At 35.8% G+C, this 14,717-nt stretch overlaps 1 protein-coding gene across 1 annotated transcript; it reads left to right on the top strand.

Annotated features, from left to right (window-relative positions):
* Positions 1 to 12,557: 12,557 nt before the first annotated feature.
* LOC136808971 (histone chaperone asf1b-like) lies at positions 12,558 to 14,564 on the top strand. Its single transcript, XM_067065543.1, has 4 exons — positions 12,558 to 12,701; positions 12,945 to 13,060; positions 13,361 to 13,540; positions 13,763 to 14,564. Exons 1-4 carry the CDS (start codon positions 12,590 to 12,592, stop codon positions 13,823 to 13,825), a joined length of 471 nt encoding a protein of 156 aa, XP_066921644.1. The 5' UTR covers positions 12,558 to 12,589; the 3' UTR covers positions 13,826 to 14,564.
* Positions 14,565 to 14,717: the final 153 nt, after the last annotated feature.

Raw genomic sequence — 14,717 nt, 5'->3', positions numbered from 1 at the left:
AAAATTCTGAGCAAGAAAATATAGGTATCTTTTGGTATAAAAGAGGTCTCCCCAAAATATAAGCCCCTAAAGTTTACGCATAATGTGACCTGAAACAAAAGAAATTCGTCATACCACGCTAATTATACAACTTTTTTAAAGCAACAACAAAAGAAATTCATTGGCTCGAAACAAACTCCCTTAAGGGCAAAGGACCTGGTATATGACGGAGCCGTTTGTCTATTGTTCTGAAGGAGCTGTTTTTCCATCCCTTTACATTCCTCTACTCGAACTTCAATTTTCGAAAAATAGTAAATTAGCCAAAATTTCCAATCGCAATATATTATGGCACTGATTGTAGAAGCATTTGACGAGGTCGCCGCGTTGAAAGAAAAACACCAAAATTCTGAATAACAAAAAAAACTACAAGGAGTTGAAGATTATATAACAATGAGAAGAATATGAGATCGTATGAGATAACTCTCGGACAGGAATTTTAAACATGATTAGCAGCCTAATTGCTCGCAGCTACCCCTTGTCCCGGGGGGGGGGTACTAGGGCAAGATGGGTTACGGGGATGCTCCGCTGGTCAGGGTACCTTTTTTGACCTCCACGAGTCCCAGGTAGGGTCGCAAAAACACCAAAATAGAAAAATCAGTCCCCCGTAGGGTGCCTATTTTTGGAAAATTTGGGGAAAAAGGAGAAAATTTGAGAAAATTTTGGAATTTCAGTCCCATTCAGGGTCACTTTTTTCGCAAATTTCGAGTCCCACGTGGGTCCATTTTTCGAACGTCAGCGGAGCACCCCCGTCGGTCGACAAGGGTAGTACCCCCCCGGGCCCCTTGCCTGGAAATGAGTGATAACTCATTCCAGCAAGCATTGTTGATTTCGAATTCTAAGGAAGCTTGGGGCGTTTAAGTAGGTTTTGAGAATGTGGGTATGTTATGACCGGACTTCCAAGCCCTGACCTGCCTTCCTGGGGCGAAGGTTCATTTGACCATCGTGAAATAGCACGCGCTGTCGACAGGTAAATACCATCACACGGGGAAATACCCACCGTATCAGCGCATGCGCGCAACACATTATAGAAGTATTTCCCGCGCGCGCGTACTGTATTGACTGATTGGTGATCCTTTCCAAGATGGTGGTGTTTTCTGGATAAAAGTTTTGACTTTTAGAAATGTCTTACAGTCAGGGACAGTCGCCTTATTAGGAGACGCCTCCTGATTAGGAGACGTCTCCTGATTAGGAGACATGTAGGTCGCTTGGGGTCGCTTGATTAGGAGACCCGTCTCCTAATTAGGAGACATAAAACTTTGATCTCAATTTTAAGGGCTTTAGGCTTTTCTGCGCATTTTGAAACTAGTTTTAATGGAAAGAGCAGCCTCGAATTGGTAAAGTTTTAAAAAAATTATCAAAATTTCTCGGTGCAATCGATCACAATCCTAATATAAAGCACTACAAGGAAGCCCCTCTTGATTTATTTCATGTCCGCCATTTTTCTTTTTGAGACGCTTTTGTTCGGAAGACAGATTCTTACTTCTGATTGGTTCTTATGGATTATTAGAATTGTGATTGATTCCACCGGTGGATTTTTCTGAAAATCACCATATGGAATCAATTTTTTGTGCTCTTTCCATTGGGAGCAATCAAATCATGCGCAGTTTGCTCGTTCACGAGATAACTACACCCGTCTCCTGATTAGGAGACGTGAACCTCCTGATTAGGAGACGGGTCTCCTAATCAGGAGGCGTCTCCTAATAAGGCGACTGTCCCTGACTGTCTTATGTTTGTGATTACTTAAAACTCTTGTGTTTTTAACTCTACATGGTGTACAATGGTAACGATTTGCATAATTTAGTTACCTTTACCTACCTTTGAGTAGCTTTGGACCTTTTGAGTTTATAGTTGTTGGTTGTGTTTGCCATTTTACCTTTTTCCAGATCCGATCAATCGAACTAATCGAACCGATTTTTTAATAGAACTGATCGAACCTAATCGAACGATTAGAGTTCAATTAACTGAACTAATCGAACTTCCAGATTTTTTCAAAAATTGTGAGTGTTAGATTAAGTTCAATCACTAATTATGGTTTGATTAGTTTGACAAACTAATTTGTTCGACTACCATTCAAAGTCTGATTTTAAAGGAAAAATTGCATCGTAAAATAGGTAAGGCTACTCCCGATATCAGAATTAAAAAATTTTCTGAAATCAGTGCTAATATTGCATCAGCGCTGGCCGCGGCGCGGATAGGCAGTTGTGCGGACAATATATACGTGTGGGTGATGAACTACTAAATATCCGGGCGAGCAAAATATCCGGGACTCGGCAAGATAGCAGGTGAAAGATGAGGACCCTGCCGACGCAACGGACTTAACGAACACCGGACAAGCGAAAGTCCGGTGCAAAATGAGAATTTTTTTTACCACCGGACAATTTCTACACCGGACTTAAGGAAGTCGGATGTCCGGTGTCAAAGAAGGATATTTTTTCCCACCGGAAAATCAAAACATCGGACATGACCAGTCCGGTGCGTCCGGTGTTTCTTAATTTTTTGTTTCATAAATGTCCGGCGTCCAAAATTCCCTGCATGTAACACCAGACTTATTGCGTCCGGTGTAGCGAAAGGATACTTTTTGCCACCGGACAAATACACCGGACAGTCCGGTGCGTCGGCAGGATCCTGGTCAAAGCTGCAAAGAAGTGGCGATAAGTTTCGCAAAAGGAGGTGAAGATTGGAATAATGAACTAATCAAACTATTTTTGCCTAATCAAACTAATCGAACTCAAGTTTTATAAAAAATTGTGAATGTTCAATTAGGTTCGATTTTAAGTTTGATAGTCGAACTCTAATCGTTCGATTAGGTTCGATTAGAAAATCTGTTCGATTAGTTCGATTGATCGAGTCTGGCTTTTTTATCTAATCCGGGCCAGAAATTTGAAAATTTGGTCTTTTTGATGGCTTTAACAAGACTCTTAATTTCATGTAAATTAGTTTTTAAATGAGCTTGAAACAAATAATGATGAATTGTTTTTCAAAGCTTAAAATTAAAAAACATTTATTACCAAGGGATGTCAATCGAACTCAATCGAATTCGATTTGGAGTCTAATTGATCGAATTCAATCGAAGTACATCGAAGTGATTGTTCGAATCAATCGAACTCAATCGAAGTGATTGATCGAACAATGGAATTCAATCAAAATGGGAAAAATATGTAAATCTTTGATCGTCTTCGATTGGATTCGATTTATTCGATCAATCACTTCGATTGGTTTCGATTGTTCGATCGGTTGGTTGATGCTGGATGGATTGATTATGATGTGTTTTTTTTAGTAGTTTTAAAAATCTTTTAGAACTTTCTAAAGAGATTTTATGGTAGGTTAATAGTATGCGCCCGAGTTTGAAAAATAGTTTTTGAGCATTTATAAGTCATTATTAGTACCCAGGCCAGACGGATGTCAATCGAAAACTTTGATTGTCGCACCAATCGAATATAATTGAAACCAATCGAAGTGATTGACCGAATCAATCGAAGCCAATCGAGTACAATCGAACCAAATGAATCTTAAAAAGATGTCAATCTTCGAATGACTTCGATCGTTTCGATCAATCACTTCGATTGGCTTCAATCGATTTGGTCAATCACTTCGATTGATTTCAATTATATTTGATTGGTTCGACAGAAGTAATTCTTTTTCAATCACTAATTCAAGCTTTCATATTATTTCTGTCTCTAAAGAAGGGTGTCGGAATTAGAGGAGGGGTGTCAATATTAGACCAAGTAACAGTAATTGCGATCCAACCAATCGAACGTAATTGAACGCAATTGAATAATTTCTATTAGATTGTCAAACGCAATCAAATCTCAATCGGACAGCCAATTCTATTTTGTTCGATTGGGCTCAAATTAATTTCGATTGAGTTTTGATCATGTTCAATTATTTCGGTAACGTTCATAAGATTAACCCAAAAGATTTTAAGTGCTATTGTTATAGCCCGCTCCTCTGAAGCTTTAGAGCTTTAGCGTGGGGCTGGACTTAATAAATTGTCACCTCCAAAATCTAGGGTGGGGTGACGGCAAACCAACAATTTTTTAAGCCCAGCCTGGACGGTCGCCAATCAGGTTAGCAGCACAAGAGATGAGAGCGATTAATGCAAAAAGAGAATGCTATTGAATCAATCAAACTTATAAATCGAACATATATAACCAAAGCAATCAAACGGAGAATCCTAGGTAATATTTAATTACGATTCAATTGTGTTTGACAATCAAAATGGTAATTATTTGATAAGGTTTGATATGTTCAATTGATTTGCCGTTCAATTAGTTCGATTGGCACCGTCCGGATATAAATCTTTCTAGACTTTAAAAAAGGAAATAAGACAAACATAAATAAAGTTCTAGAAACAAAGAAATTAGAGAAACAATTTACAGAGGAATAGTGTTTAAACAGTATAGACTTAACTCTTCATACAAAAATTATGGGAAACGCATATTTGGACTTTGTAACCTATATAAAAAACAAATGATAACAGTTCTGTTTATTCCTCAAACCCCCGGGAAAAGTTTTCTTACCAACTTAGCTATTTTACATATCTTGGAAAAGAACTCCCATAGGAATTCTGATACCCTAACCCGATTGGTTGATTTCGGAACGGCTTCAAGAAAGTCATAATGGCAGATAATTTTAAAAGTTTCTAAGGAAATGTGTGTAATTTGTCGATGTTGATGGCTTGTTGATTCTTTAAAGAAAAAAGATAACAGGTATAGCTTTTTCTAATACTGGAATATCAAGGTTCCAGCTACACACTGATGATCCGCAGCACTATTGTAAATCTAGAATCGCTTGGCATACTCTTTGCTTGGGGAATGATGACAGATTAGAGTTCTTCACCCGGGTGGGAGCTTGCGAACGTTCTTGGCTCAATCCTTGGACCAATCCTCGGACTGCGCTAAAAATGTTAGACAGATGATTTCTCTGCAAGTTGTTAGAATGTGTACAAGACTCTTGACAGAAAATCCTTTGTTTTATAGTCAATGATGACAGTCAGTAAAGACCTAACTCTTCATACAAAAATTACACTTAAGCCAAAGTCCTGCAAAGGCGGGACAAAAATTAGTTTTTTGAAGTTTGCAAAAAAACGCCACATAGAAGATCTTTCAAATTCAGTATGTGAATAGAGCAGTAAAAAATACAACTTTTCTATTCTTCCTTTTTTTTTCAAAACTTCTAGGAATGAAAATAAATGGATAATGATAGTTGAATACTATCCATTGATGATCCGCTGTATCATAAAGCTAGAATCGCTTCGCGTACTTTTGGCTTGAGAAAATGATTGATAGATTGAAGTTTTTCACCTGCGCGGGAGCTCGCAGGGTGTTCTGCGAGCATTCTTGGCTCAATCCTCAGAATGCGCTAAAAATGATAGACTGAGCTGTGATAGATCATTTCGATGGAAGTTGTTGGAATGTTTACAAGGCTCTTGACTGAAAATCGTTTGTTTTATTGTCAATGATGACAGTGCAGTTATTAATTTTGTTAGATCTGACAAATAGATGTTTGTAAGTGCACTTTATAGTTTTGATTGCCATTGAAGAATCATAAATTCTGGTTTTCATGTTATTAGAAATAGATGCTGTTTTAGAGCTTTAGAGATAACTGTAGAGCTGTTAAAGGTAACAAAGCAAAGAAAGAAGAAAGTTTTGGAGGAATAGTGTTTTATGTGACAAAGAAATAATAGAAAAAAGTACCATGTTCTCCATTATGGATTTGAGGGTGTTCCTGTCTTCCTTGGGGTGGGCATTTTTTTGGTGATTCCTGAACCTCTGTGCAAAATTCCATCTCTACACCAGACCTTTCCACTAATAAAATCAAACGTGATCGATGAATTGTTCTCGTAAATGATTTGACGAAATGTTTATCAAATTGCTCGCGTCAATCAAATTTTATGCGCGCAATTTCGAAAAAACGCTCCCCAGAAATATTTTTGATGTAATCATATAGATTCTTCCCTTATATCTTTATCATAAAATCTACCTTCTCATTTTCAATTGAGCTTATCAGCTGCGAGATCACCCTTAAACAAAGATAACTTTATTATGATGGAAACCTAATTGACACAAGCGACTTTTCACCCACCATACGCGATCGCTTGCGTCTTATTGCCCACCATACTTGACAGTTCATTGACGGTTCATTATTTTTTCACTTGCGTCTTAATGAAATGACTGCTACACCATTTTTGTCCTGGTAGCTATGTAATTCTACCCGATTATATATGTGATCTGAATATTTTTATGACATGAGATGTCAGCGCTACTGGTTAGTAGTTTACTGCAAGTGATCTGCTACCCCTTTTGTGAATTGGTGTAATTCTAATTGTGCTTTGTTTCAGTTCGTCTAGGACTATTCCTTTGTCCAGGGTTTTCTTCAAAAGGATACAAAGCAGAGTGGATAGTTCTTCTTTACATCGTTTCAAGAGAATTGCAGGAAAGCCGTCAGGGCTAGGAGCTGCAGATTGAGAAAACTCATTTATCGCTTTGACAAGATCATTCTCTGTGACTGGGAAATTTGGGATGTTGTTTACATTGATTATTGGACCTACCTGGAGGTCCTATAAATTAACTCATGTTTGTCTGTTCGTTTGTCTGTTACCAGATTTAATAATATGGAGATCCTTAATGCCTTTTTTCTATTCTGACTTATCATTGGAGGCAAACAGCTGTTTTGTTGCTTTGGGAATAAAATGATTAATTTTGTGTGTGCTCGTGGGAATATTTGAGATGATAGAATCTAAATGAAAAGTCATTAAATCGTTAACAAGTATATGAAAGATGATAGCCTTGTCATGCAAAATTGAGAAAAACTTCATATAACTCTGATGCAAAATGACAATACCTAGAATGTGATGGAGCCTGATTTTTTATTGAAAAGAATTTTCCGGCCAAAAATGTTGTTTTTTTAATATTTTCTTGAGATTTCATCATTAATTTTTTCTGAATTTTTGCTCAAAGATGTAAATTAGTTATGCCTAAAAAAAATTTTCACGCATATTTAATAAAATGTTTTATTAAGAATTTATTTAAAAAATAAACAGTAGCAATTTTCCGGAAATGAAGTACAGGCAAAGTTTTAATACCCACAATCATATATACACTTAAGGTAGGTTTAATTGATATCATTCCTATTGTTCAGTGCATACATTGGAAAGGATGTCAAAGATAGGAAAAAGTTTTGCGTGTAGCTTATACCGGGTGTGCCAGAAATAAGTTACTCTCTTTGATTTGATATTGCAGGCAGTAGCAGAAAGGTTTTTCAAAGATTGTTTCGGAATCATTCAGAGGAAAGCCTAACTTAGAATTTGGTGTATTACTTTTTAATTTTACTTCATTGGTTCAAAAGTGTTCAAAAACCTAAAATGTCAATTTAAAAAAATGTCAAAACAGGCTAAAAACAAGGGTATCAATTTATGTACTTAAGAAACGACTTCTCTTTTACCAAAACAATAAATTACAATGTTTTGCTCCTTGTAACAAACACTCTTTATGTTTTCTTTATCTCTATTACCGGGTGTCTCTGAAAAAACTTCCCCCTGTTTGATTCAATATTGCGAAAAAGTGAAAAAAGATATTAGCTTGATTTTTTCTAAATCGTTTAGAGTAGGGTTTAACTTAAATTTTAGTATATCAAACTTTAAAATTGCTTAATTAGATCAAAAGTTATCACAAAAAGAGTAAAAAAATTGTTTTTAAAAAGAGCGCAAAAAGACGAAAAAACAGGGTATCAAATTAGACAAGAAAACACTGTACTTTATTGACAGTAAAGTTTTACTTTTGATGTTCTGTGCATCTTTTTTGTTTTATTATTCGTTTTTAATGATTTTTATTGCCAATTTAGAGCACCTTTTGGATTCATTAAGGAGCATGAAGTTTAAACAAACAACAAACTTTTATCAAAATTTTTCCAAAGTTTCCAAAGCTTAGCGAGTCTATTTGAGTGGAGAAGAGAAAGTTTGAGTGTCTTTTTTTCTAACAAAAGATTTGATACCCTGTTTTTTCGTCTTTTTTCGCTCTTTTTGAAAAAAGATTTTTTACTCTTTTTGTCATAACTTTTGGTCTAATGAAGCAATTTTAAAGTTTGATATACCAAAATTTAAGTTAAACCCTCCTCTAAACGATTTCGAAAAAATCAAGCTAATATATTTTTTCACTTTTTCGTAATTTTGAATCAAACAGGGGGAAGTTTTTTCAGAGACACCCGGTATCTTTTTTTACTTCTGTTTTTCCCTTGGGCATAAACAAGATGCCGAATGCAGGCCATATTTTAGAAAGGCAGGGCAAAAAGGGCACTTTTTCTTGCGTTTTTCTGCTAAAAAGGCTGTTTTTAACAAAATTTCAGGAGGGGCGGGAGAAGGGCATGTAAATTGACCTGGAATGCTTCAACATAGTGTCCTCCAGGGTTTGTTCCCCCCACCAAATTCTTGATTTTTTTTAGTCTCCCCCCTCTTTTTTTTCCCCCTATGACTTTTCCGTTTTTTAGTTTCCCCCCTCTTTTTTGCTTTCCCCCCAGAAAATTCTGAAAATATCAGTTCCCCCCATATACCGATATAAATTTCTCAAACTTCAACCTAAAAATTTTGCTGCAAAAGGAATACTAGACAAAATAGAACGAAAATTGGTTAATTTTTCAATCATGATCTAATCACATGATATCATGTGGACTGACCTTGGTTGCTGAGAAAAAGTTGAAGTGACTTCACACTTCCCCCCACCAAGTTTGCCAACTATCGATGTTTTCCCCCCTCTTTTTTTCCCCCCTTTACTATTCAAATTTTCATTTTCCCCCCTCACCCATTCAAAATTGGAAAATTGGTTTCCCCCCCCTTTATAAAGGGGGGGGAGGACACTATGTTCAAACCCCACAAAATTTTCAACATCTTCCCAAGAGTTTCCAAAAGTTTTTCTGTGTTTGCATCATCGTTGAGAAAGGTGGAGAAGGTGAAAGTTTTGAGAAAAATGCTTCGTTTGAACTGTTGCAACTCATCTCGATTCACGGACGATGGAATGTATTTGCCGGGATGCATAATCTTGTGATTAAGTGCTTTTTACATAATGGAAATACATTTCCTGATATGCATAAAATCGTTTTGTGCCTCTATTTAGTACAATCAATTTAAATACTCTCGTTTTTCTCCTTCTTCTGTCATTTTTTAAAATTGATATTTTAGGTTTTTGAACATAACTTTTGAACTAATGAAGTAAAATTAAAAAGTAATACACGCTTTTTTTTTTATAAGAATACACTTTATAAGAATGTCCATGATGAAAATGGCCAAAAAATTAAGAATATGCTAAGAATATCACCATCATAGAATTTTGCTAGTCAAGCTAAGAATGCCATTTTTAGACCATTTTAAATTATAAAATGTCAATTAGGATCATAACCTAAGAATGTTGTAAGAATATTTTAGGATGATTTTCCCATAAAAGTTAAGAATATCCATGATGAAATGGATTTACACCATTCTTATAAAAAAAAAAGCGTGTACAAACGTCCCTGTTTAGAAAACCAACTTTTCTTTTTTATACCTTACAATCTAGTTTTCAAATTTATAGAAACTAGATTACTGACGTGTGGAAAGGAATTTCGGCATGACTGATCCTTTTGTTTCGATAATAACATCAAAGCGGGAATTAATTTTCTTCTTGTTTCTTTCTTTCCTTTTTCTTTCTTATCAGTTCACGCTTTCCCTCACTATTTCCAAAGCGTGGTTAGCTCAAGCGGGCGGTTAGATCGTCTGTCTCATATGCATGGGGCTCCGAGTTCGATTCCAATGGATGTCCAATTTTTCAATTCTTCAATTTTCTTTTACACCAAATTTTAAGTTAGGCTTTCCTCTGAATGATTCCGAAGTAATTTTTGGAAAATCTATTTTCTACTACCTACAATATCACAGAATATCAAATCAAAGAGGGTAACTTATTTGTGGCATCACCCGGTATGTTCTATATGTTCTACCTTGTTTTTCAGGCAAAATTCCTCTTTTTAATGTATTTCTTTCTTTTTTGACATTTATGATTCAATGACTTGTGAGTTTTAGTACTCAAAAAAATTTCAAAAAATATGAGGAGATTAAAATACGCTCAAATCATCGCTTATTTGCGATGTTAGCTTTTTTAGGCTTATGCAAATAAATGGATAGAAATAGAAATCAAAGCATATTTTTCAATTTACGAAATATTCAAGCAAAAATATATACCATTAAGTAGGTAAGATATGCAAGTTGTGCCAGGACTTCACCTTAATGAGGGAAAACCTCAGAGTCTTGTCACACTGAGAAAAACACTGTTGCCCCTAAATCAAGGATCAGAAATTTATGGGATCTAAAGTAGTAAGGTAACTCCTTACTTCTGAAGGTAACCCTAATCAACCACAGTAAATTTTGAGATTTATTGGGTAGGTATCACTGACCTTTATATATATCCCTGAACCAAGCTATATCTGCCATCTTTGATCAAAGTTTTTTGAAAGTTGGTATCCGCAAAGAAGTCATTGTAGTGTTTGAAACATTGCCTACCGACAAACAGCGCTACATCACTAGTGTACAAGCGAAATAAAAACTAGCACTCTCTCCGCGGGTACCAATTAAAAGAAAACTCTGATCATAATATTTTGCTTGGCCCAGATTGAATAACTTGGTCCAGGGATATAATAAAGGTCAGTGGTAGGTTAAACTTTGTTTGTTCGTTCGTTTATTCGTCTTTTACCAGCTTTTCTTGAGATTGACTCATTAGTTTTTTCTGATTTTTGGCACAAAGATGCAAAATGACAATGCCCAAAATGTGGCGGAGTCCGATTTAAAAAAAAAATTGGGGGCAAATTTGGTCCAAAAACCACCCAAAAATATTCTCTGGCGTCAATCAGTAACGTAAATAAAGCCTGGGATACACGGGGACGAGGTTGGGTTTTTTGGATTGCAAAATTGGTTCATTATATTTTTTCTGATTTTTTCCAGAAAATTAGAGGGTAATATGTTCTAAAAAAGGACCCAAACAATTTTTCCCAGAAAATTCTTATTCGCCGTAAAAAAATTTACGTGACTTTTCTCCGAGCTTGCTTCAAGTCAAAAGCACAATCTTCTGAAATCATATCATGAGATTCTGAAAAATCACAGCAAGTAGTTTTTCTTCGCAAAGAGTATAGGTCAAATAGTTCATGTGAAAATATTCATTCTTTTTTTCGAATTTTGTTGTCAAAGTGTTAGTCTGCACACATCACCTCTGATGTGTTTTGATATGAGGGGAGGCTAATCGCGTAATAACTTCCCGTCGGGGGTAACCTGTTTCAGCAATTTTCTTTTAAGAGGTTTTGAAACCAAACGTTTGTATAACCCATGGTAATTCAAATTTGATGAAATTTAAAAATCTATTATAAAAAACTTATTAACCAAGCTAATTAAGTTCCTAACTCAAATAACAGGGGTAGTCTTCGGACGGGAATTTTATACACGATACTCATCCCCTATATCAAAACATAACAGAAGGGATGTTTGCAGCCGAGTGAAGTGTAAACCATAGACCAAACAAAGCACATTCAAAACTCGAAGATAAGCAATTCTACTCATTATGCTATTTTGCTTCTGTGCTGGACATTATTGTCTTTTTTTTCTAGTTTTTTTTATCTGACTCTCAAAATCAGGTAGTCCATTCAGCATGTGGCTTGTTAGTTTTTTAACACTCAAGTTCTCATCAGCAGTCAGACAATGCCATCAATAAAAGGAAAGAAAGAATAGTTTGTTTGATAGATTAATTACATTCTCTGGTGAGTCTTGTGCATATTTTCCAGTTTGAAACATGGCTGGAAAATGGCTGGAAGCCCCTCCTGGAACCCCCTCCCCTGGCCTGAGGGCTAACAGAGGGCTGCCGATAACTGATTTATGTTCAGGACCATGAGGGACTAAAATGATGTCGGGGTCATCAAATTCTTTCGCTTGGGGCTAAACCCCTCTTTTGAAGGTATTTGAGACTGTATAAAACAAAAGAATTGACCTGCATCGCAAAACTAAATCTGTCATAACAGATCCCAACAGGTTTATTCCATATACTCTATTGAGGAAGAGCTCTCTGTGGTTCTTCTCTTCATGAAGAACGGTTTGATATGTGTGAAAGGGCATGGATATAAAAAGATTGACACAAACAACCATTATTTATTTGAGCAATTCTTTAAATCCTGTAAAAATTCGATTAGGCTCAAACCTAGTAGTAGTTTTTCAAATTCCAGGACTTCTGCCCCCCCCCCTTTCACTGACTCACTCAAACACCCACACACCCCCACATAATTTAGCAGACTCTGTCATGGTTTGCATTTTGTTTTTCCAAACAAATCAACAAATCAAATAACCTAAGGTATTGCATTTGATGACGCTAAGGCTGGCAAATCTCAAACTTGTCCTGGTTGAAACTGACACACTTAGTAAGGATACCTAGAGACAATATTCTTTCATTCCCTTTCAATATAAATATGTGCCAGCAGGTTATTGATTAATACCCCTTCTTTAAAACTTTAATGGTTTATTAATTCTAGATTGAATTATTTAAAGCAAATTATGTCGGCCAGTCGAGTTCGAGTCACAAATGTGGTTGTGCTGAACAATCCCTGCAAGTTTTTTGATCCATTTCAATTCCAGATCACCTTCGAATGTCTTGAAATCAGTGATGGTAAGTTTCGTTTTTTCGTTTGTTGTACTCATTAAACTTAGTTTGAGACTTGAACAATTGAGCTTTCTTCTTTCATGATTGCAAGGATTTAACCCAAATTAAAACTGAGACAACATCTTACATTATGCAGCATTATACTTGAAGGCATAATCTTCCTCGACACTCAATGATATATTAATATGCTCAGGTTATATATACGAAAACTTGCTGTTCTTTAAAACATAATTTTCTTTAAAAATCCAGACTTGGAATGGAAGCTGATTTATGTTGGTTCGGCAGAAAACAACGAGTATGATCAAGTATTGGAGACTGTTCTCGTTGGCGACCTGCAACCTGGAAGACATATGTTCGTTTTTCAAGTAAGTCATTTAGTACGAAGCTTTTCCCTCATAATGAAATTTTGAATTCCTATCCAATGTTTACTAAGCAATTATTTGCGCTGTTTTTTTCTGATGATTGGTAAAAAGGAATAAAAAGGATTTGAATCCCCTATGTATGGTTTAAGCTAGCGCAGTAGACTTCTTTGGTGTTCGACTTGATTCTTTTTTTTTTCACCGAGAACAACGTTAGCGAAAAAAACTGAGTTTGTTACATTAGCTGGAACTATTAACGGACGGAATGAAAAATGTACAGACGTATAATGAATTTCTATTTTACAGGCAGAACCACCGAAACCCGATTTGATCCCACAAACGGACATTGTTGGAGTGACGGTAATTCTGTTGACGTGCTCCTTCAAAGGGAAAGAGTTTATCCGCATTGGCTACTACGTCAACACTGATTATGCTGACCCTGAGATGCGAGAAAATCCACCTCAACAACAAGTCATCCTTGAACAGGTCAGTCTACTATGAGATCATGATTTCCATCCCATTCTTCTAAGCTATCACACAGTGTATTTATTATTGATTGTCATCTGTGCATCGATCTGTTCAAAATGTTAACACACCTATATCCTTTATATTCGTTTCAAAACCGTCTAATTAATTGAAAGATGGGGTTTCCATGGGAAGAAAAACACATTGTTTATTTTATTTGAATGTCATGTCTTTTGTTTTCAGCTTCAGCGCAACATTTTGGCCAGCCAACCACGTGTCACGAAGTTTCACGTCCCCTGGGAATAGGAAGACATTCCCACTACAGTGTCTGATTGATGGGTGGCTGGTGTGTGAAGAGAGGCGTATTTGAGCCTGTAAAGATGTCAAAGATATGCGACGTGTTCAATTCACAACCAAATTGATCCTTAGTCAAGGAGAAAAATCATATTTTGAAAGTGTGATGTTTTTTTAAACTATTATCATTAGTCTAGAAACGCGGTATTTTTTTCTGAGATTGGAATTGACACAAATTCCTTCATTTTTGAATGGAGTAGTCCAAGAAGGAGTTAGAGACCGAGAATCCACTTCGTAAAGAATATTGCGTTTTCTAAGAGAATTTTTTTATTTGCACGACAACGCCCTCACAGGGAATAACGATTGATGTTGAAGACATTTTTTAAGACCTAGTTCCACTGATATTGAATTTTGAAGATCTTTCGTTACTTTTTTATAAGACATTAGCCAATAGTAGTCATTAGTATTTTGTCAAACATTAATTTAGTATGAACTAATGAAATGAAAAACAGAAGTATGAGAGACTCTTACACGGAGAAAAGTGGATTTAAACAAATTTTTACCAATAACTAAGTGCGTGACATTTTGTGCACACGATTTAACATATCGCAATGAAACGTCGGGGCTGAGGTAACTGATTAAAGGTTCTAGTTGTTTTTGTTTTGTAATAAATGGATAAACCTTTGTAAATAAAGTTATGGTTACAGTATCTATAGTAATTCCAAAAAGAAAATTTCCTATTTATACAAAACGATTGTATTCTGTATGTCTACCAATGTCCTCAGAGATTCTCAATGATTCACTCTTTGCTCAGAAAAACAAATAGCAACACCATACAGGTCCCTCATAAATACAAAGTTTTAAATACTGCAACCTATCCTTATATAAGCTTATTTTGATGAAC

Source organism: Clytia hemisphaerica, unplaced genomic scaffold (assembly GCF_902728285.1).
Source record: "Clytia hemisphaerica strain Z4C2 unplaced genomic scaffold, Clytia hemisphaerica genome assembly, whole genome shotgun sequence".
In the NCBI taxonomy this organism is placed as follows: domain Eukaryota; kingdom Metazoa; phylum Cnidaria; class Hydrozoa; order Leptothecata; family Clytiidae; genus Clytia; species Clytia hemisphaerica.
Note: the sequence above shows the minus strand (reverse complement) of the source record. Positions and strands in the feature narration are given on the sequence as shown.

Bases quoted from the DNA above. Each gene is read 5' to 3' on its own strand.
- LOC136808971 (XM_067065543.1), top strand. From the start codon at position 12,590: ATGTCGGCCAGTCGAGTTCGAGTCACAAATGTGGTTGTGCTGAACAAT. The intron at 12,702-12,944 runs GTAAGTTTCGTT...TTAAAAATCCAG, and splicing joins ATGTCTTGAAATCAGTGATG to ACTTGGAATGGAAGCTGATT. The intron at 13,541-13,762 runs GTCAGTCTACTA...TTTTGTTTTCAG, and splicing joins AACAAGTCATCCTTGAACAG to CTTCAGCGCAACATTTTGGC.